The following is a 22,936-nucleotide window of genomic DNA, read 5'->3' as shown; positions in this document are numbered from 1 at the left end:
TTAATTTCTGGTTGATTATTAATTGAGCAACATAATTTGTTTTGGTTTGATTTTTTTTCTAATCACTTTGGTATTTTGTTGGTTCTTGATTTTGTAGTTGTTTATTTTAGATCAAAACTTATAAAAAAAAATGTTGAACACAATTGAGTTCATGACTCATATCACAAATTTAACTAATTAACTTTTGCTAGATAGGAATTGAGCTTGGTAATTTTTTTGTTGCATAAATAATTCTTGTTGATATTTTGAATTTTGATAGGATTTTTTATATATATAGAAACACATTGTAAAAATCTATATATAAATTTTTTTTAAGAAAGAAAAAATATTCAACCCAAGCACGGGTCAAATAGCTAATATAAATTATTTTTTATAAATAATTAAATTCTTAATAATTCGATTATATCCGTACTTAGATAATTCCCATGTCTATAAAAAATGTTTAGCTTATAATTTATCTCATCAAAAGGCTGGAAAACAAAATTTGTTTAAAAATGATTTTTATATTATTTTAAACTCATTCCATATTGTACTACCCAAAACATAATAATTCAACTCAATTAATCATTTTTAGAGTAATTTAATAATAAGAATTTAATTGAGATAATTTATATCTCTAAATGAAAAAAAAAGAGAATAAACTATGCATTCTATATTTTGATGATATTGAATTTAAATTCTTAATTTTTTATAATTATTAAATTATATATATTATAAATGACAGTGCATTACTTGATATGGTAATTTATTTAATAAAATAACTTAATTGTAAACTAATAAGAATGAGAATAAATTACAATTTAAAGCAAAATATTTTAAATTATGATATATATATATATATATATATATATATATATATATTCTTTTTCTTATATTAAAAGTGATTACTATATTTTCTCGCAAAAAATAAGTTTTTAATATTTTTGAAATGAAACTAAAATTCTTTTAGGATTTTTTTATCCCAGACTTCTTGTAAAATCCAAGCAAAACTTTTTTTTTTCTAAAACATGCCAAAGTACTTTAAATTTTTAAAAAATGCTAAAATAATTTTTAGAATTTTTGGTGGTATGAAAAAAAATAATTTATTGTTGTAAAATATTTTTTATATTATTTTTATAAGGCTTTGTTTGGTAAAAAAAAATATTTTTTTAAAATAAAATTGTCAAAATAGGTATAAAAATATATTTGTCAAACACACCTTTAAGCCAAAAAAATCCTTTATAAAAAAAAAATTGAAAACCAAACAAGGCCTTTCCCAAATGACTCCAATTATTACGTTGACTTGAAATCTTTGATTCGACTATAAATCTAACGAAAAACACTAGTTTGACCAAAAACAAACTAAAACCAAATAGATCAAACTTGTAAAAAACACAAAAAACTTGAATTTTTTTTTTCAAAAATGGATCAAAACTCATAAAACTCAAGAACACGAAAAGCTTGTCTTGTAAACATGAATCAAAATCTAGATCAGATATGAACAATCCAAGGACATAGGCATGTTGAAAATTAATCACTAAACAATAATTAAACATCAAACATCATCAATTATTAACCAATAATCACGATTTGATCAAAATAGGTTTCATAGCAAAAAACAAAACCTTATGATTAAAACTAAAAAAAAAATTATTGATGTGAATTAACCCTTGATTATTAATTAATCATGTCTTGTAAAATTGCTGGTGCACAAAATTAAACCAAAACTTGTCCAAATTATGGAGCCAAGATAATGTTCTTCCCAAGAACACGAAAAACAAAATAACAAAATTGCCTAGAAATATTCCAGCTATTGCCAAACCCAAAATTTTACCTTGCAAGCCGAGAAACCAAGTTTTTTTTTGTTCACACAAACCACATTACCATTGTTACACATGATTAAGCAAACATGAACAAGAAACAACACTAAATCATCAAAAGCTGCTTAATATTCCAATTCTCAAAACTTCCAAATTAAAATAGTAAGCATATTTGATAATTTGATGGTCATAACTGACATTTTAACACTTAATAAAACTCGTACAAACCCAGAAACCAAGATCATGTATCAAAGCAAACATCAAAAGCCTACTTCCACTTTTAGGCAGGTTTCAAAAATACTGCATTAAAAAACAAAACCACAAACATATCTTATTGGCATCTAGTAACATCAACAACAAACTCAAATCATAATTAAGCATAGAAAAATAATATTTTTATGCATTAATTAAAATGCAAGCTCAACACAATGTAACACCAAAACAAGTTCAAAACATCATTCAAACAAGCAAGGAAGAGCTATAGGTGCCTCATAGACATCACCTGCTAGTTTAGAGATGGTTTATACCTTCAAAGTTTCAATTAATGGCTATTATCCTTTTTGCTCTCTTTTGAAAAATTTTGCCTCCACAAATATCTACCTTTCCAAATCTAAAGAAACCCTCATGCTAGGCTTGTGAACATTCACAACTAGGATTTCTTTGTCTATATTTTTCTCTTTTTTTTCTCCTTCCTTTTCTCTAGATTATCAATAGGTATTTATAGGTTTTTGCTAAGATTTTTTAATGGATTCAATCAAGGATTGATCAATGATTGACCCTTTGATCAATATAGGAGGGTTTTGGAATGGTTTTAATAGCTAAAAGCTCTAGATCACATTGGTTTTGCAATGGTGGTTTTGCAATAAACTTGGTTTTGGGGATTGTTGATGGTTTTGATAAACTTGGAGGCTAAGAAGTTGTTTCCAACCTATTGAACTTAAGATAAACGTGGTCAACTCTTGATAAGAACCCATCAAGAAGATTTAAAATGTTAATATACAAAGAAATCCTGTGGTTTTGCACAATATGTATCACATTCATGGTTGACCGAGCTAACCACTTTCAAAGCCTTGTTAGAGCAACTATAATGTCATTATCATCAGAGACCATCTAAAGTTGGTAAAGGGTAGTCATACATTTCGTTTGGATCTAACATTGCTTAATTTAGAGTCTATAGCTTCACATTCATTCATTTAAAGATGTTAACTCAATCAGCCCAAAACTACCAAAAAAGAAGATGAATAGTGGATAGACTACATGTCGTTTACCTTCTATTCCAATTGTTGCATGTCATCTAGTTTAACCACTAATTAATTAGGGTTTTTAACTTTGGATTTGGCTAAAATTAAATTTAGCCCCTAATTATTTGATTTCTTAAAATTGCACCCGTAATTAACTTATAACTTTTGAATTTAAGCAGTTAGGTCTTTGATTTTTGTCAATTCAAATCCCTTTATTCTTACGCTTTTTACAGTTTGGTTTTTGGTTTTGAACTTCTTTAATGAATTCATCTATTTCAGTCCCTGAAACTGCACACATTTTTTTGTTTTGGTCCTTATTTTTGAATTTCTTTAATTAAGTTCCTAATTACTCATAAAACTTTAATATTTATTAAATTAAATCCCTGATTTAATCAAATTAGCCTTTTAAATTGTAATTTAACCTCTAGACTTTAATTTCTTTCAATTATAGCCTAAATTGAACTCAAAAACCAATTTTCATTTAATTGAGCCTTCAATATATTCAATTAAACCCTACAAAAAATTTCAATTGAATCCTTAAACATCCAATTTTAAAATTTTCTTCCCAAATTCAATTTTCTAATTCATGGGGCCTTCACCAGTCCATATTGGACTGCCAAATTTTTCAACCTTGTATATTTTGACCCTCTCCGACCAGTCTTCGATAATTTTTTAGGGCATTCTTCATGTCCTCTCTCTCTCTCTCTCTCTCTCTCTCTCTATATATATATATATATATATATATATATATATATTATTTCGACCTTTTCAATTTTTATTTTGTATTTTCTTTTTTATTTTTTTCCTTTTATTTTTGGTATTTTAATATGGACCTCTAAAATAGATAACAACATGTGTCATTGTCTTTCCATGAATTATATGGCTTTCATGCTATATAAGAAAACTAGAGGGTGGTGATAAAATTGGGGATTTGATTCTACAATTAAAAGAAGAGTTTTCCTAACTAATTTGGGACATCAAAGGCAGCTAAAACTATCTTAAACTTTCTAGGATGCTAAATTCGACCATAAGGAATTCTAGGTAAGGAAGGAAATTGTTTTGGGCTATTTAAACTTGTTTTTATAAAGAACTATATTTATTATTTGAGATTTGCATTATTGTCATTATATTTTTTTTTAGGTTCATGATAACCCTTTAGTTATTGTTAAGTGTTTTAGGCTTTATTTTTTTGTTGGGCTTTGTTTTGGGCCTTGGGTTTATGATCCATTAGGATTATCTGAGTTTAAATACTCTATTATAGGAACTTATTTTAGTTAGATGATTATTAATGTTTTTTCCATAGCTTTGCTTGTGTGTTATGAGGTATTCTAACAATTTTTTACTTATTGAAAGAACTAAATTTGACTTATCGACGAACACATGTCTTCATGACATCTTCCTTATACTTCTCATTCATGATTTGCTAATCATTATATAGGGGTTCAAACTCCAGTAATGTTGGTGCCTTAGTTCAAGGTAATTATTCTATCCTTTTTTTTTATCAAATCTAATTTCTGGCTTGCCAAGATTATGTCAATCTTGTTTGTGGGTTTCTGGATCAATATATTCACGAGGTTCGAATAAGTTGGTATTAGAGCTTGGCTTTAAAAACTAGGTTATATCACTTTTAATCTTTCATTGTTTGGTTTATTTATGAGTCTAATCTCTTGTTTCTATCCATATTTTTTTTGGGTCAGTTTACTTTATTCCTTGATTTTTTTTTAATGTTCTGTACTGTCATTAGCATTTTAGGGTTTGTGATAAAAAAAAATTTTTGTACATGTCAACTTAGAATAAGAAAATAAAGGAAACAACAAACAAATTATAAATTCAATGGAGCTGTTACAATCATTATAGTGCTAAGAAATTAATTATGACATGTATTCTAATGAAGCATTATCACCAAGAGAGAGGGACAAACAAATAAGGGTTCTAGTTAAAGAACAAAAAAGCTTATCATGTATGCTAGGGGTGGTGTAGAAACAACTTGATGATTTAAAATAATTAATTAATGCTAGGCAAACTTTAGAAAGAGATGAGCATCAATGCGAAAAGAATGAAAGATGAAAGAAAAGGGTTGCTACTTTCATACAGTGTTGTTAAAGACGAGTGTTAGCAAGGAAAAAGCATTGAAAGCTTAAACAAGAAGTTGGTGAAGTATCCATTATTCCTATTAAATATTCAAGGATGAATATTTATTAGAGAGAGAATGACATGATCCATGCAAGGGATGACATCTTGTTCTTAGAGGGAAAAGTCTTATTTAAGGAGTCGTCACCTAGTATTATGGTCACTAGGAACCCTAACTCGTCAAGATTTTATGATACGAGACTGGTTACATAAAAAGAAAGATATTATCACCCCTAAAACATCCCATCTAAGATAGGCTGCATTGCTGATTTTATCTTAAATTGCTAAGGGTCAGTTGTGTTATATTATCAATGGTCTGCCTCTAATATTCCTAACTCTGATGTTAGTGAATATTCAACTACAAAGACTTTCAACTGTGGTGTTGGTAAGTATTACATGAAAAAAAGGCACGATATTCCTAACTTTGATGTCACTGAATATTGGAGTTCAATAATTCTCAATTCTAGCATCAATATTCCTAACTCTGATGGTAGTGAATACCAATAGTATTTATAATAGTCTAATTTCCAGGACAACACCTAAACAATATTACGTGGAAATTTTTTTTTGTATATGTAAGTCCATAAAAAATGTACTGAAATTTCAACAGAGTCTCCCCTATACTGGGAGGTCTCAAGTTATTGATATAAACTTGTTTTATTCATATAAATCTTTCCTCAATTTTGATCCAATCATCATGGATCTTAATCACAACATTTATAATCTTCACATCACAAATTCCATACAACAATACACATCATAAATTGCATCTAAAGAAGCCTTAACACACACACACACACACACATACACACACACACACACACACCAAAAGCTTATCATTAAATTACAAGTTACCAAAAGTTTACATGGTTTCAAAATACACATATAATGTTCCTAGTTTAGCTAACAAAAGATGGAATAAAGTAGGAATCACTCTTGGCGTGAATACGATGGACTTGGAGAAATACAACATATGATGTAAATATTTAAAAAATAATAATAACATTGACAATGGAATCATTACTAGATTTTTCACTTCTCTTTATCAATTTCAAACGCAACATTAAGACTTTTTTTTTGTTTTTTTAACTTTCATCATTCAATGATACTCTGTATATCTGCTGTGATCCAAGCAATACCAAAAGATCCATTGGAGGTTCTAATTGGTCTAGGGCTAAGAGGTTCAAAGAGACTTTCAATTGATTCTTCGATATATATAGGTTAAGAAGGACTTCAAGAGGGTAATAAATAATGAAAAGAAATCCTTGATTTGTGTATTATTTAAATTGGGTTTATGTGTGACCTATTAAGAAAACTAGGGTTACTTAGCTTTCTAGTATAATTTTTTTTGAAGAATATTAAGAGAAACAAATTTTGCAAACTAAAAGTATTGTTTCTCTTGGTTCTTGATTGAACTTCAACTCTTCAAAGAATTGATCAATCTTTGCTAGTGATTTTATACTTCTTTTGCTCGTCTTTAGATCTAGGCATTGTGATTGAGTGGTTTATAGTCTTGTTGTCTTAGAGCAAGTCTTTCATTGTGATAAGCTTATCTTCATACTCAAACATGAATTAGATAGATCTTGGGTTTGCGAATTCCATTAAGTTCCGTTAGGGTTCGCATCATTAGGTCCGACCCAATCCAATATATTTAATAATAATATTAAAAAAATTAATAAAAGAACAAAATTTAAATTCTACAAAGGACATTTTAAAATATTTATGGGCCTATCACATGTTTTTCCAACCATCTTGCATAATATCGGGCTATATATTTATATTGTAAGATATATATCCGGTATTAAAATATCCGGTTTTCTCCAAAACATTTCCAAACATTTTGAAACTTTAAACTAATTTCCTCTTTATAAAAAAAAATATTTTTTTTTCATGCATACAACGCATACAACTGAATCCTAAAAGTTTTCTAAGCATATTTTCATTAAAAAAAATTGCATCTTTCTCATGTTTTGAAATGTAAAATGGATATCACAACCAGTTTATGATTATCCATTAGGGTTTGGTCAAAATATAAAAAATTCATCACTAATCATTTTGTTCACTTTATAATTAAAGTGTAAGGATTTAATTATAGACTTTAATATTTAGGGGTATAAAATTACATTATAAAGTATACCACCCTTAGGTATTAAAGATACAAAGCGCAAAATAAATGCGATGCTAAAATTTAAACTTTAGAACGATTAGGATTTAACTCAATAAGGTAGAGACTTCTTCACAAAGGGAGATCCACCTTGAACCTTAGACGAGACCAACAAATAGAAAATTGACCTAGAAAAATAATCAAATAATAATATGGCTTACCTCAGGTAGGGTGTATTAGGGGTAATGCGTCTTTTCCTTGCACAACCAGTCTCTTAGTTGGACTTTCACGGACCATAGGTTTCCTAGTAACCATAATACTAGATGGTGACTTCTAAACCTTATAATCATAACTTTATGATTATACCTAAACCCCTTTTCAACACACACTTATAGAAGGTAGACAACACCATTCTCGACAATGTGCACACCCCGTGACACTGGCAATTGGATCATAAAAGGCACCAGAACCTTAGACTACTACTATGGAGTTTCAAGCTTGACCACCTTGGGTTGTCATAAGGTAATACTGGATGATAATGATATTTGACGTCAATATCTTGGTCATATTAACTTTAAGGACTTGTTAAAGATCTTTGAAAGGGAAGCAGTACGTGGTTTACTAAATTTACAAACAGTCAGGAAGATGATGTGTGGAGCATGTTAGGAAGGAAAACAAACTGAGACTCAACATAAGAAAATTACTAACATTCTGACCTCAAAACCCTTTGAATTGTTGTGTATGGATCTAATGGGTCCAACTTAAACTGAGAGTTTGTGTGGAAAGAAGTATATCATGGTTATGGTGGATGACTATTTAAGATATAGTTGGGTTATTTTGTTAAGATAAAAGTTTGAATCCTTTGATTTTACAAGGGAACAATTCAGATGAATGCAAACAAAAAACAATCTTTTCAAGTTTAGAATTCATAATGACTATGGCAAAGAATTTAAAAATGCTAACTTTTTATCCTTTTGTGATGAACATGGTATATATCAAGAATTCTCTACTCCTATCACTCCTTAGCAGAATGGTATAGTTGAGAAGAAGAATAGAGCTATATAAGAAATGGATCAAATTATGTTCAATATTAAAAAAGTTGCATTATACTTATAGGATAAAGCTATCAACACTATTGTCGCACGTGATCGCGACGACGCATGACTGAGCTTGCTAAAAAATATATGTGGGCGTGCCTCCATAAGAGGCTTGTTATTGGGAAGGAAATGGTTTTGAGTTTAAGCATAAAATTATGATTAAGGTTTAGGAGTAGCCACCTAGTATTATGGTTACTAGGAACCTATGGTTTGCGAGAGGCTGAGTAAGGGACTAGTTGTGCAAGGGAAAAATGCATCACCTCCCAGTGCACCCTATCTAAGATAAGCTGCATTGTTGTTTGATTGTTTTTTTTTCTAGGTCATGTTTCTATTCGTTGGTCTTGTCTAAGGTCTAAGGCAAATCTCCCTCCGTGATAAAGTCTCTACCTCATCGAGTTTAATCCTAACAATTCTGAAGTCTAAATTTTAGCATCATATTTATTTTACATTTTATATCTTTAATGCTCGAGAATGTACTCTATTGTTTAATTTTACACCCCCATGTATTAAAAGTCAACATCTGAACCCTAATATAAAATATACAAAATGTTTGGTAAAGGGTTTTTGACATTTGGCCAAATCCTATCGGATAATTATAAACCAGTTACGATATCTATTTTTTGGATTTCTTAAAATATAAGAAAGATGCAATTTTGTCTTTTTTATGAAAATATGCTTGGAAAACGTTTTAGGATTTGACCGTGTTTATGAAAATAAAATATTTTTTGTTTTTTTGAAAGGGAAAATTCATTAAAAAAATTTTTATTTTTTTTTATTTTTTTAAGAAATATTTCAGAGAAAATTGGATATTTTAATACCGAATCTGTATCTTATAGCATAAAAACATAACCCAATATTAAACAAAATTGGTAGAAAAACGTGCAAGAAAACTAGAAATATTTATTATATTCATGTAACTATATATTTATTAATAATAAAGGCTAATTTATCTTTAATATTCATATAATATTAGATTAATGAATCTAATATTTGATTTATGAATCTAGAGTAAATATAAAGTTCCTGGGAAAAAATGATTTGCAAAGAAAATTATAAAGTAGTTATAATTATGGGATTTGTATTGCATCAAAATATTATTTCTAAAACGTTTCTGGTCGATGCTCTCTTAAATATTAGATATTTATTGGAGTCGTTAAGACTGATACATAATATGTTCTTTTTTTTTTATGAAATGAAATAGTTGTTCTTATAAGTTGAAGTATAAGAGATACCTAAATCTAATATGTATGTTCTTGTCATAAGACATATACACTGAACTGATTCACATGAGAATTTTATATGGAGAAATCACCTTTGTCTATAGAAAAGCTCATGTGACAATTGTGTAAGTGGTCCTTAAACTTGAAATGGGTAGACAATAGATATAACATAATCTATATGATCAAAAAAGAATTCATCACCATAGGTGAGTTAGAGAAAATGTTCCATATGTTCTCAAATAGTATTGATCGTTAAATCTTTGTGTAAGGTAAAATGAGATTTAAAAAGAGTTTCAGATCTTATTTAAAAGATCAAAGACTATAATGTTGTGAACAAATATGATTTGATATAACAAACACACTCTGTGCTAAAATGTTTAAATAGAAACATTATTGATGAAGGGATAATAATTACACTAAGAAATCAGATACTAAAAGGTTAAGTCAAACCACTTATGATTTTCCTAATATTTGGGGGTCATGACATGTTGTTAGATGGTGCACTTGATCTTTAAATATAAATTTATCAATTATTAAATTGATAATAAATTAAATTAGTTGATTTACTTAATTCTATTTATTTAGAATTATAATTTATATTTAGGTCAACATATTAAGAACCTAACGGGTCATATACATTATGAACCATTAATTAGAAATTAAACTAGGATAATTAATCAAGTGTGATTTGATTGAAAATAATTTTAGAAATTAAGCACTAGAATGTATTTAATTCAGGGATTATAATTCCAGTCATAGAATAATCAAGTAGGGACTTGATTGATTAAATTTCTAAGACTATCCTTAAATAATATATGAATATTATTTAAGGGGCAAATATATATTTTTCCATGTATAGGGTTTTTAGGATTCCTTAAACTATGCATTTTATTTTTGAGAGGTTGTCTATTATAGAAAAACTATGCAAGTCACATAATAAAGAGCTAGCACTCTAGGTATAACAATTTTTCTTTTCTAAATAGAGATTTAAGATATTTCTCATTGGTGGTTCGTGTGGATTATCGTTGGAGGCTAAACAATTGGATGACTTGTGGTTTGCGACAACCCAACCTTTAAGGAATTATTCAAAGCTAGAGAAGATCAGATCTTTAAGTAATAAATCCATAAACAACTCTAGATCTATCTAACAGGATTTTAAAGACTCCCAAATATTATTTTAAATTTGTCATTTTCACTGTGTGTATAAATTATGGGTACTACCGCATACAATGTTATCAGAAGCAAGGTTGTCAAAAACGCGTTTTGACTTGTAAAATTGTATGATTTTAGGAGTCAAAATAGCTAAAACGTGTGAAATCGAGTCAAACTCGCGCAAACTCGATCCAACTCGTTAAAATCGGTAAAAGCGGACTGATTTCATGAGTTTGCTAAAAAATTAAAAGTCTTCTCATTGTTGACTCCATCTCCTGATTTCATTGCGCCTGACACTCCACTTAGTGCACTTACCCCTGTCCCTTTTCAGCCTTTCTCAGAATCTCAAGTCTCAGCCTTAACAAATTAATATCAGCTAATTTCACTCTCGACTGCAGCTGGTTTCACTCTCGACTCTCCACTCACTAGTAACACAAATATATAACCAAGTTTGCTTGTTGGATTTTCATCTTTTTTGTCATGTTTTATTATGCAGAAGAGGGCCATGTCTTTTTTCTAGTTGTATACAGTGTTGTTGCCTGTTGTTATTAATGGTCATATGACTCATATCATTTGTAAAACATCACGCCAGCATCTCTGCTAATTATAAGTATATTCTCAACTGCAAGCCTTAATTAGATCTTAACATGTGACCCACTAATTATAGGAATATTTGTTAATCTGCTAATTATAATTATATAATATATAAGCCTAGATCCCAGGCACGCAATCTGCTTTGATTGATTTGGAAATTTCATTTTTAAGAAGTTCTAATCCTTGGATTTTACTTGCATCGTCACAGTATAGGAAAGTTATGTTCCATAAAAGGAAAATGCACAGATCATGTTCATGTAGATCAAAATTATTGGTTTTGGTTGGTAGACACTTCTAGTTCTCTCATTTCATTCAAAACCATCTGCCTATTTTTGCACTTTATGCTACAAAAGCCTTGATCATCCCTGCAAGCATATATATTCAACATTAGTTTTTAGAAATCTTGCATGAAAGATTTAATTACAAAATATAATTTCATATGAAACTAGTCCAGCTGACATGGTTATCTAATTAATTAGTTATATCTTCTTAATCAGGGTTATGTAATTTAGCAGAGAGGAGGGGATACGTACTTCTGGTTTCTCGTTAGATCTTCATCCTCTAGCATCTCTCTGGCTGCTTGTAGTTTTCGACGCTTTTTACAGGGTAAATCTTTCTGTTCAACAGATATTAGGTTTGTTTGGGAGAGCAAATCTTTTCAATCAGAAAATGATAACATTAAATTGCATAAAAACAATCACCTCTTTTTCAATCGATGACTGTTGCATGCAATTGGATGCACCATTTGATTAGTACGAGAAACTAACCTGATACAATTAATTTTGGGTAGAAAAGAAGAAGAAGAATAACAGAGGTTGAAGAGTGTTTGATTTCTTAATTCGATAACTTTATTCCCTTTCTTTGTTGCTTAAATAGGCTAGCAAGCATTACAACTGACAAGGCAAGAAAATAGCAATAAAACAGGAAATCCTAACAGAGTGGCTGCTGAAGATATGGAGCACCATACTAACAGCCTTTATTTATTTGATCGATTCTAGTGCAATAAACACATTACACAACAAATACTGTAATAATCCTTCTGACTTGGTCCAACCTCACGTGTATCTCAAGGCCACCAAGTCTGATTCATATCATTCCCCCACCCTTGAAGCGTCCTTGTCCTCAAGTTGGAAATCTGGATAAGTGTCGGAGAGTCGTCATAAGTTCTCCCATGTCGTATCTTCACAGGAAACACCCTTCCATTGAACCAATACTTTAGTTTTCGGTCTATACTTGCCCTTCTGAACCACCTTTCGATCCAAAATGACTTCAGGTTCTGGTAAAATTTGAACATCAGCAGAAACAGGAGGTAATGACACTATAGGTAAGTTGAGCAGACCAAAATGTTTCCTTAGTAAACTGACATGGAACATGTTGTGAATTTGTGCCCTAACTGGCAAGTCCAACTTATATGCAACAGTCCCTACCCTTGCAAGAATTTTGAAGGGACCAAAGAATCGAGGAGACAACTTCAACGAACTCCGGAATGCTATAGAGTTTTGACGGTACGACTGTAGATGTAAATAAACATAGTCTCCTACCTCAAAGAAAACCTCTTATCAGTGACGATCAGCCTGACACTTCATCCGAACCTGGGCAACAATCAAATTTTTTCGAAGATCACGAAGAATTTCATCCCTTGAGCACAGCATATCGTCAACGGCCTGGACTTTGGCAGCACCTGGAATATACGAAATCATAGAAGGCGGGGAATGCTATAGACAGCTTCGAAAGGAGTTATTTTGGTTTACGAATGGATTGAAGTATTGTAAACTCAACCTACGATAACCATTCCAACCATTTTTTTTGGATTATCATATGTGTAGCAGTGAAGGTACTGCTCGAGGATACGATTTATTACCTCGGTTTGTCCATCCGACTGTGGATGATAGCTGGAGCTGTAACAAAGAGCAGTGTCGTGCAACTGAAAAAGGGACCGCCAGAAATTACTGAGAAAGATTTGGTCGCGATCACTAACAATCAAGAGAGGCATTCCATGTAACCGTACAATGTTAGAAATGAAAGCCTTTGTTACAGATAATGTCGTGTAAAGGTGCTTGAGAGGCAGAAAATGAGCAAATTTAGACAATCGATCTACTACCACCATAATTGTATCGTGGCCTTGGGAGGACGACAGCCCGTCGATGAAATCCATGGATATGTCAATCCAAATACGATCCGGAATAGCTAGGGGCTGCAGCAACCCTATTGGTCTAAGAGTGCCATACTTGCAATGTTGACAGACCATGCAATTTCAGATGAATTCCTTCACAGTGGTGCGTAACCCTGGCCATAAAAACTTGAGTTGACCCGGTTAATGGTTTTAAGATAGCCAAAATGTCCTTCTGCCGGTGATGAGTGTGCGTCTGCTAATACTGCAGGTAGTAGGGAGGAGTTTGGGCTCAAGTGGACTTTACCGTTTTCCATCCAAACTCCATCTCTACGAAAACAATTGGATAAAGCATTCTTGCTCAAGGTGGCATAATAGGGATTGTCAATTACCTCTTGTTGCAGGGAGGACCACCAGTTTACAGAGGGTAGCGTGAGGGCCTGAAACTGAAGCAAGGTGACTCGAGATAGAGCATCCGGACCTTGATTATCTCTACCATGTTTGTACAGTATGGTGTAGTTATAGCCCATAAGTTTGGGCAGCCATTTAGCTTGGGAAGGAGTCGAAATGCACTGCTCGAGTAAGTATTTCAAACTTTGGTGGTCGGTCTTAATTACAAACAGCTTGCCCAACAAATACGATCGCCACTTGCGCACAGCTTTCACCACCGCCAACATTTCCTTATTGTAAGTTGATAGTGCCCTTGTCGACCCTTTCAAGGCTTAGCTAAAGAACGCAATGGGTTGGTCATTTTGTGACAATATAGCTCCCAGACTTGTTCCGCTTGCATCGCATTCGATAACGAAGGGCTGTTCAAAATCCGGAAGACGTAAAACTAGAAGAGTAACAAGGGCTATCTTCAATTTCACAATGGCTTTCCTGAGATTCAGTTGTCCACTAAAAACCATCCTTGGTTAAGACTTGTGTCAGAGGTGCAGCAATCGAACCAAAATCACGAACGAATTTCCAGTAGTAACCCGCCAAACCAAGGAATTCACGAACCCCCTTTACTGAGGTCGGCACAGGCCATTGCTGGACTAAATTGATCTTATTTGGATCCACAGCAACACCCTGCCATGAAATTCGATGGCCTAAGTAGTTGACCATGAAAACCCCAAATTAGCACTTGGATGCTTTGACAAACAACTGATGAGTGGATAGAAGTTGGAGGACCACTTTTAGATGCTACAAATGCTCGTACCAAAACCTGTTGTATACAAGAATATCATAAAAAAAAACCAAGACAAACCTTCGTAAATGAGGTCGAAAAATGTTGTTCATTAAGTTTTGGAAGGTAGTGGGAGTGTTAGTCAAACTGAAGGGCATCTCAAGGAACTCGTAATGGCCATCATGAGTGCGGAAGGCAGTTTTTGAGATGTCGTTGTCACAGACTCTTATCTGATGATAGTCAGTCCTCAAATCCAACTTTGAAAAATATTTTGCACCTTGCAATTCATCCAATAACTTGTCAATAACTGGGATCGAAAACTTGTCTTTAATCGTGATGTCATTGAGAGCATGATAATCAACGCAAAATCACTATGAGCCATTAGATTTTTTTATCAACAGAACTGGTGACGAAAATAGGCTTCGGCTAGGACGAATGATGTTGGATTCAAGGAACTCACTCACCAATTTTTCTATCTTGTTTTTTTGATAGGGTCTCGTACTGACCGGTGGCTGATTTGGAAGCAGGGAAATATGGTGATCATAGCTTCGTACCGGCGGCAACCCGGATGGCTCCTTGAACAAGTGATCAAACTCTGTCAATAACCTTTGCAGGTCGGCTGGAATGTGTGTGGTTGGTTTCGGCTGGGCTGTTGTTGACATCATATGAGGGAAAAATCTGGGGCCTGAGTGGTGCAACAGTTCCTTCTTAGTCATGGGGGCTAGCTTGGATCGTTGTAAGCCCTGAATGGTGTGTGATTTCCCTGCCTGATAGAAGGACATGTTTAGTTGTTTGTAATATGTCTCAATCAGACCCAATGTTTCTAGCCATTGCACTGCCAAAACGGCTTGACATGCAGCAACAGGCAAATCATAAAAATCAGCTCGAATCAACAACCCATGTATATGAAGTAGAAGCCCCATACACCGCCCTATACACTCGATAATTTCTTTGTTTCCAACAGTTACCCGAAACACCTTGTCACGGATTACTGGTAACCCAAGTTTGGTTACAACCGCTTAATCGATGAAGTTATGGGTACTGCCCCCATCGATTAGGACTGTTCAATCTTTGTTTCCTACCTTTCCAATCACTCGAAAGGTTTGTGGATGAGTCATTCCGGCCAAAGCATGGAAGGAAATTTCCGGAATGGCCTCATCTACAGTGTTCTTAATTTCCATGTCTATGTCAGCTAGTCCATCTTCAAAGGGTTTGACTTCCAGCATGAACAATTGTGGCCTGGTGCACCGGTGTCCAGGAGTGAATTTGTCATCACAGTAGAAACATAAACCCTTCTCTCGTCTTTCCTTAGCTTCCTAACTAGTGATGCGTTGAATAGGGCCTTGAAACTTGGTTCCAGCCGTTTGGGTTCCAGGTTGTGTTGGCGGTGGTCCAAGAAGACCCGTTGTTGTTGTTGGTTATGACCTGTGATTGTAGTTTGGCATTGTTGAACGAAAATTGGAGCTTGGCTTCCGCTGCAGCAGATTTATTTCCTCAATGAGATGGGCTACACTGATGGTTTCTAAGAGAGTCTTTGGTTGTTTGACCTGTACATCTATCCATATATCATCTTTTAAACCTGCAATAAAAGAATCGATTAAAAAATTCTCAGGTAGGCCGTCTACCGTATGTGAGAGTCGCTCGAAGACTTCTTGGTAGGCTATAACGTTGGTAGTTTGTTTGAGTCTAGACAAGGCTTCTGACGGATCATCGTAGTCCGTGGGTCTAAAGCATTTTAGGATAACTTTGGTGAATTCCACCTAATTCATTGGACCTCGATCCCTTGTGAACCAGCGATACCATTGTAAGGCAAGCTTTTCGAGATGGAATGACGCCAGCTGCACTTGTTGCGTGGGTTCGATCCCTTTGAACTCAAAGTATTGTTCCGCTTTAAAAATCCACCCGGTAGGGTCTTCATCACCACGATATATCAACAAATTCAATTTTAGTTGAGTATGATGTTGAATTATGTCAGTTGGCTAATTCTGGACTCTGTCAAAAACATTCTGATACCTTTCAAAACCTGGGCGTGTGAGGGTGGTAGGACTGTTGCCCGACGCCTCTCCTCTATCAAAAGGATTGCCTTCCCTGTCCGGTGGAGGATCTTGGCAGCTAAGTCGAAAGGCTTGTAGTTCGGCCATGACACCCTGTAATGTCGATGTAACCTGGGAAAAATTTTGTTTTATCTCATTCAAGTCGTGTTTCATCTCATTGACGTCTTGTTTTGTCTCATCAAAGTTGGACTCATGACGGGTTAAGATGTCGATGACTTTCATTCAGAATTCTGCATTTGATTTCGAACGTGTCCATGAACTAAACTAGGCTCTGATACCACTGATACAATTAATTTTGGGTAGAAAAGAAGAAGAAGAATAACAGAGGTTGAAGAGTGTTTGATTTCTTAATTCGATAACTTTATTCCCTTTATTTGCTGCCTAAATAGGCCAACAAGCATTACAACTGACAAGGCAAGAAAATAGCAATAAAACAAGAAATCTTAACAAAGTGGGTGCTGAAGATATGGAGCACCATACTAACAGCCTTTATTTATTTGATCGATTCTAGTGCAATAAACACATTACACAACAAATACTGCAATAATCCTTCTGACTTGGTCCAACCCCACGTGTACCTCAAGGCCACTAGGTCTGATTCATATTATAACCTTGAACTTATATTGCTTAATATAAAGTCCTGAAAATTGAACTGAAAGAGGAAAATCATTTAATACAAGAGAAAATAACTCAGGTTGTGAGTATTCCATTTGTAAAGAAGAAAATCATTACTTCTTTGGAAGTATGCTTCCTCTAACATAAAAACCATTTGTGTGTGTGTGTGTGTGTGTGTGTGTGTGTGTGTGGTTTAACTAGCTAGGGTTGTCTTCTTTATGTGTTTCATGCAAAACCTAGTGTCATCAATTTATGTCACACTTTCAGGACTAAAGTTCTATTGGAAATTACTAAACAATTAAAACAATGATGTTAGGCAGTTTGTGATGTGCGGCTTTACATAATTATATAAACATGTAAAACAAAATGTTATTAATTAAGAGCATCTTTCTATCCAATCCACTTGGACTTGTTCAGTGATGAAAATGACGATGAAGAAAATCTTAATAATGCTGAAATGGAGTGTTATTGAACTGAAGATGATTTAAAGATTCAGAATGATGTTAATCAAGATAATTCAAGGAGCTTGGAGTTAAATATTGTTGACAATATTGGTGTTGGTACTAGTAATAACACTAATGTTCATAATATCGGTGCTGGTACTAGTAGTAGCAATAATAATCCTTTAGATGGTAATGATTTTGATGAATGTTTTAGGAATAATGAGGAAGATAAAGGCAATAAGGCTGTGTTTAGTTTACATGACATACCAACAGATTGTTTGTTTTAGGTTTGTTAACTTTTAGTTAATGAAATTCTATGGACATATATGAATTTTTATTTGAATTATGTATTTTAAGATGTTTAGATATTTATATTGTTTATTTTACTTTTATTTTAATTGTGTTATATTATTATTTACTACTTGACTGGATCTTGCAATTTAGTTAAAATATTTTATTTGTGATTTTTTTATTTTAGTTAAAATATTTTACTTGTGATTTTACAATTCAAGTTTATATTGTATGTTTTGTGTCGTGTTAAAGAATTGTTTTTGACAAGATGATGTTGAATTGACCGATTAAAGCTTCAAAAACGAAACTGCTAAGTTGTTTTGGTTCTTTATTTTGTTTATTTCCTGTAATCATGCACATAAACATTGCTTTGTTAGCTGGGCGAGCTCCTGCTAATTAAGTTTTTGCTTAATGCTATAAATGAAATTCTTTCATTCATAAGAAATACAAAAAAGGAAATGAATTTACATTACCAAGATAGATAGAATTGATCTTTCTCAATCTTGCATAACAAGCTGCTCTTCTTCTTTGCTTCTTCCTCATTTTTTAGCATGATCTGATAAGAAAGATGATAACTATAGTACATTGTCGCTACTGACAAAGATTACCCGAAACATGTCATACTTGACAACAAAAGAAAAGCGTTCAAGGTAAGGTAGTATCGTCCTCCTGTAATCCGAATTTAGAATCCATGAATAGCAAAAACGCAGGGATTTCCATACATGGAGACATGCCACTCTAGGCTGCTGGACACTATTGCAAGTCAGGCATACTCCAGAATTAGCACCTTCCATCTTAAGGAACTGAGACTTGAATAAAGCTAAGTTGGCATAGGAGAGGTCATTGATATCGTCAGCTTTCGGCGATACTATTACGCTCATAGAAATTGTGTCTTCTGTGCAAAGTCTTGCAGCAGAGGAATCATCTCTTGATTCTCCAGCATACGCATCAAAAAAGCCATGTTCAATCAAGATAGCCATGCTTGATATGTTTGATAACATAGATACCTTGTGAAATGTTGCAGGAAATGATTAGAACATAGACAAATGATGTGATGCCGTCATCCTAAATGACAGCCAGCTGCGACTCAAGGCATGTGCCCTTGAACAAGATTGAAACTTCTACTAGAAAGAAGGGAAATGATACGATCACAATCATTCATATTACTTGTACACAAGCGAACAACTATTTTAGTCTTAAAATGTTATAATTAGGCTAAAAACTAAGACAAAATTATTTACCATTAGATTAAAGATTGGAAATAACTTGCTATTTTTATAAAACCGAACATTAAGAACATTATATGATGATTTCTTTTTAGTTGACTATCATACCAAATAAATAAGATGATAAATGCATTAATATAAATGAAATTGATGAGAATATTTCAGGAGTAACAGTTGTGATGTAATGATGCAATGGCATTCTCATCATTTTCCCGAACATTATGTCTAAACAAATCACAACTTAATGGAAGGAATAAGTTCTTTGACAAGCTTAGGCCATGGATAAAATCTGATTGTGCAGTTGATAGACTAGCATGGGTGCCTCTAAAGAATTTACCAGTTGTTGGCTGGAATGTTGGTTGCCTTTCGAAAATCTTACAAGGTCTTGGGAGGATTATTGGTTATGACAAAATGAGCTTAAGGTTTTCTTCTCTATATGCTTTGCGCCTTCTTATTGGCACCATGTCTGTGGAAGAACTACATACAGTACTTAATTTATGATTGAATGGAGATGGGTCAATATTATGGAAATAGACTCACTTCATTATCCTATACCATGGATACCTTCATAATAGAAGACGATGGCGAGTTAGAGTCTGCCCGAGTTGATGTGGAGAGGAATAATATCCTTCTGACTCTGTGGACTCAAAAGTGGATGCTTTTTAGGAATTGGGCCTTAGTCCTATGGACTCTCATAACCAAACGGCAGACTCTATGGGCAAGTGTTTGCTAAACAAAGGAAAATATGTAAGGTGCAATGGAAGGTAATTGTCAGAGAAAAGGCTAGAAGAGGTTTGGGAATAGGCTCATTTTGGAAACAAATAAAGCTATGTTATTCAAGTGGTGGTTATAGAGGATAAGCTCCTCACCTAAAGCTTGATGGCAAGATGTTATCTGTAAAAAATATAGATCTTTATTTGAAAATGATCTTCCTCTTATTAGCAAGTGATTATCATGTGTTTGGCAACAAATCGTTTCTCTCATACGCCTGGTGCAGTTACTTTTGAAGCTCTGCGAGGTTGGTCTAGCTAGCTATATGGTGAGAAATGGACTGAATATTTCTTTTTGGAGTGATAGATGGTGAGAAATGGACTGAATATTTGCAGGAATGAGAAGTTTATTAGAGACCTCAAATGATTTGTTGGAGCAGGGAATGTCTTTAAATCTGTTTCTTATGTAGCAGCCATCTTTTTTATCCTTGGAACAATCCTTTTGTCCATTTTGTACAGCTTTATTAGAGACCTCAAATCATTTGTTGATACAATTCCAATTTCCATGGAAACTGTCGACAAAATTCATTTCATGGTAGGGTTTTTTGGAGTGTTCCAAACACAATAGATGAGCTGCTGGTTCAATGGCTAATGATGGTAAACGGAAGGTTTTAGAAGAAAACATGGAAAATACTCTCTTATGGTATTACTTGGAGTATTTGGTTATCTATTTCTTTTTTTTTTTTCTCTATCTTTTTTATGTAAAAACTATATCCTTTCATGATAGCTATCCTCTAAATGACTAGCATGATTTTAATAATACCTTCAATTAATATATAAAAAAACAATCCAACATAATGTTATTCGAAAAAAAAAAGGAAAAGACAACAAAAATCCAACTTACTAGCTCTCCGGTTAACTCTTTGTTTTCGCAAGATTTCTTCATCCATGCTCCATACCATATGATCTGAAGTGCAAAATAAGGTATTTTTACACATTAAAGTGCATGCGTGCAAACTTTCTAATTAAAATTCAGAAAGGAAAATTTACCACTTTTTTTTTTGTTTTTTTTGTGAATAAAAGCAAGAACACTTGTGAAAATGTTAAAAGACAAAATTAGATTGACACAAGAAATTTACGCAAGATCATTTTAACTTTCAAAGTGATGGCATTTAACCAGACTGATTATGTATCTCATCCAAGTGCTACCATGGAGAATACATCAATAAGGAAAAGAAACACCAGAAAAACAGCTGAAGTTATAACTTGTAACATTATTTCCAACTGGGAAAAGGCTATTGCACAACACCAGGGAGCGGCATTCAAAAGGCCACCTAATTGATTAGTCCTTTCTTTCTTTCTTTCTTTCTTTTTTCATATGGAGAAGTACTTTAATTGATCAAGCAACACTACGTAATTTCTTACCATATTTCCATGGATGCTTTTGAATATGGAACTTTGAACACAACCAAGACTTTCAGTGCAAGCAGAGAAATGTTTTAGCGTCTCAACAAGCTCATCAACCAGAGCAACTATTGGCCTGAAGATAAAAAAGCTTGTCTCCAAATTTCTGTTGTTGAAAGGCACAAAACATGCCATCCCTTTTCTTCTACAGCGTTTCTTTCTTTCTTTCTTTCTTTATTGTTCCTTGTCTGGAATGAATCAAAAGGCGGCAATATATATAAGCACTTGATCTCTTGAAAGAGGGCAGTATTAGCTGAAGGGCGCCCCTTGGATAAGAAAGCGAGCCACGTTGTGTGTGGATCAGTAGAAAGACGATGCTGATTTTGGTAAAACAAGGAACTCAAATGGTCATGGCAATTGCCCTGGTCTTCGGTATTACAGAGAAAATTTACATGAGAGAAGAAAACTAAGAAGAAATTGAGGGACTTTGGAAATAGGCATCCCATCAGTCTTGCCTTTTGACCGTTTCCAGACGTTAAAAGATCAAAAAAGACAGAAGAAATTTCAAACTTGTTAATGTGGTAAGAAATTGGACAAGGCTCCATGGACTTCTGAGAAATTTCAGACGAGAAGCTAACCATTTTTATTGTCGAGCTGCGAACCGACCACATTCACTATCTGTGAGTCTTCTCTTCTTGTGGTAAACAACGAAATTTTGACCCGGAAACTTCGAAGAAACTGCGAAGTAATTAATGGTCAAGCACTCAAGGTAGAATTGGACTTCCATTCGAGGATTTGAATATTTAACTTGGATCCCAGGACCCGTGCAGTGAATCAAGACCATTGGAGATGACAGCACCAAAAATCATGAAATCAAGGAATTCAAATTCCAGAATTTCTGATGAGGCTACCAAGCAAAAGCTCCATAAAAGACGCTAGTGGTATATCAAAATAAGGTGTTCACAACTGACATCGGAAGTGAATTTCACATTAATAAGATATGTATATTCAGTAATGGAGTATTACTCCTACTTTGCAAGAAAAACAAAAAAATGAACACGAAAATTAAAGTTGTGTAAGTTTGTGGACGAAGTCTTGGTTTGTTGGAGATATATATGGTAGCACTGGCAAGGCAGAAAAGGCAGACACTTGATGGAAACGAAGCAAAGTTTTATTGATGTAACACGAAGTAATGTTAATCTGAATGCTTTTTTACCCTGCTCCGGAATTAAATTTAGTTTTCTTTTTACTTGTTCTATTTTTTTGTGCAAACATTTTACTCATTTCAATGCAATTACACTTATATTATTTTATCTTTTTATTTTTTTTTAATTCTTAGTCTTTTATACATGTTTTATGTTTTACAATAACTTATATATCTTGTTTTATACTTAAGAGTGCTCCGGAAGATATAAAATGTAAAAAAAAATAACAAAATAAAACTTTTTTAGCATAATTTTAACCAAAGGACTAAAGAAAGCATATGTCATTAGAGCTAAGAAGTAACTACACGAGGAATCCAACATGAATAAGGAATCCTAGTGGGATTCGAATGGATCAAAGTAAATATATTAAATT

General features: G+C 33.2%; 1 protein-coding gene across 1 annotated transcript; it reads right to left on the bottom strand.

The window, feature by feature from the left end:
- Positions 1–18,481: 18,481 nt before the first annotated feature.
- On the bottom strand, positions 18,482–22,230 carry LOC133703413 (uncharacterized). The gene is made up of 3 exons (XM_062127900.1): positions 21,380–22,230; positions 20,859–20,921; positions 18,482–19,025 (listed from the first exon to the last, which is right to left on the bottom strand). Exons 1-3 carry the CDS (start codon positions 21,551–21,553, stop codon positions 18,594–18,596), a joined length of 669 nt encoding a protein of 222 aa, XP_061983884.1. The 5' UTR covers positions 21,554–22,230; the 3' UTR covers positions 18,482–18,593.
- Positions 22,231–22,936: the final 706 nt, after the last annotated feature.

Source organism: Populus nigra, chromosome 9 (assembly GCF_951802175.1).
Source record: "Populus nigra chromosome 9, ddPopNigr1.1, whole genome shotgun sequence".
Lineage (NCBI taxonomy): Eukaryota > Viridiplantae > Streptophyta > Magnoliopsida > Malpighiales > Salicaceae > Populus > Populus nigra.
The sequence above is the reverse complement of the archived record's forward strand: the minus strand, read 5'-3'. Positions and strand labels throughout refer to the sequence as shown.

What these genes read in the sequence shown, in the direction of transcription:
- LOC133703413 (XM_062127900.1), bottom strand. Translation starts at nt 21,553, where the DNA reads ATGGCATGTTTTGTGCCTTTCAACAACAGAAATTTGGAGACAAGCTTT. An exon ending in AAAGCATCCATGGAAATATG is followed by an intron (nt 20,922 to 21,379) that starts GTAAGAAATTAC and finishes TTTGCACTTCAG; the next exon opens with ATCATATGGTATGGAGCATG. An exon ending in AAGAGTTAACCGGAGAGCTA is followed by an intron (nt 19,026 to 20,858) that starts GTAAGTTGGATT and finishes ACATTTCACAAG; the next exon opens with GTATCTATGTTATCAAACAT.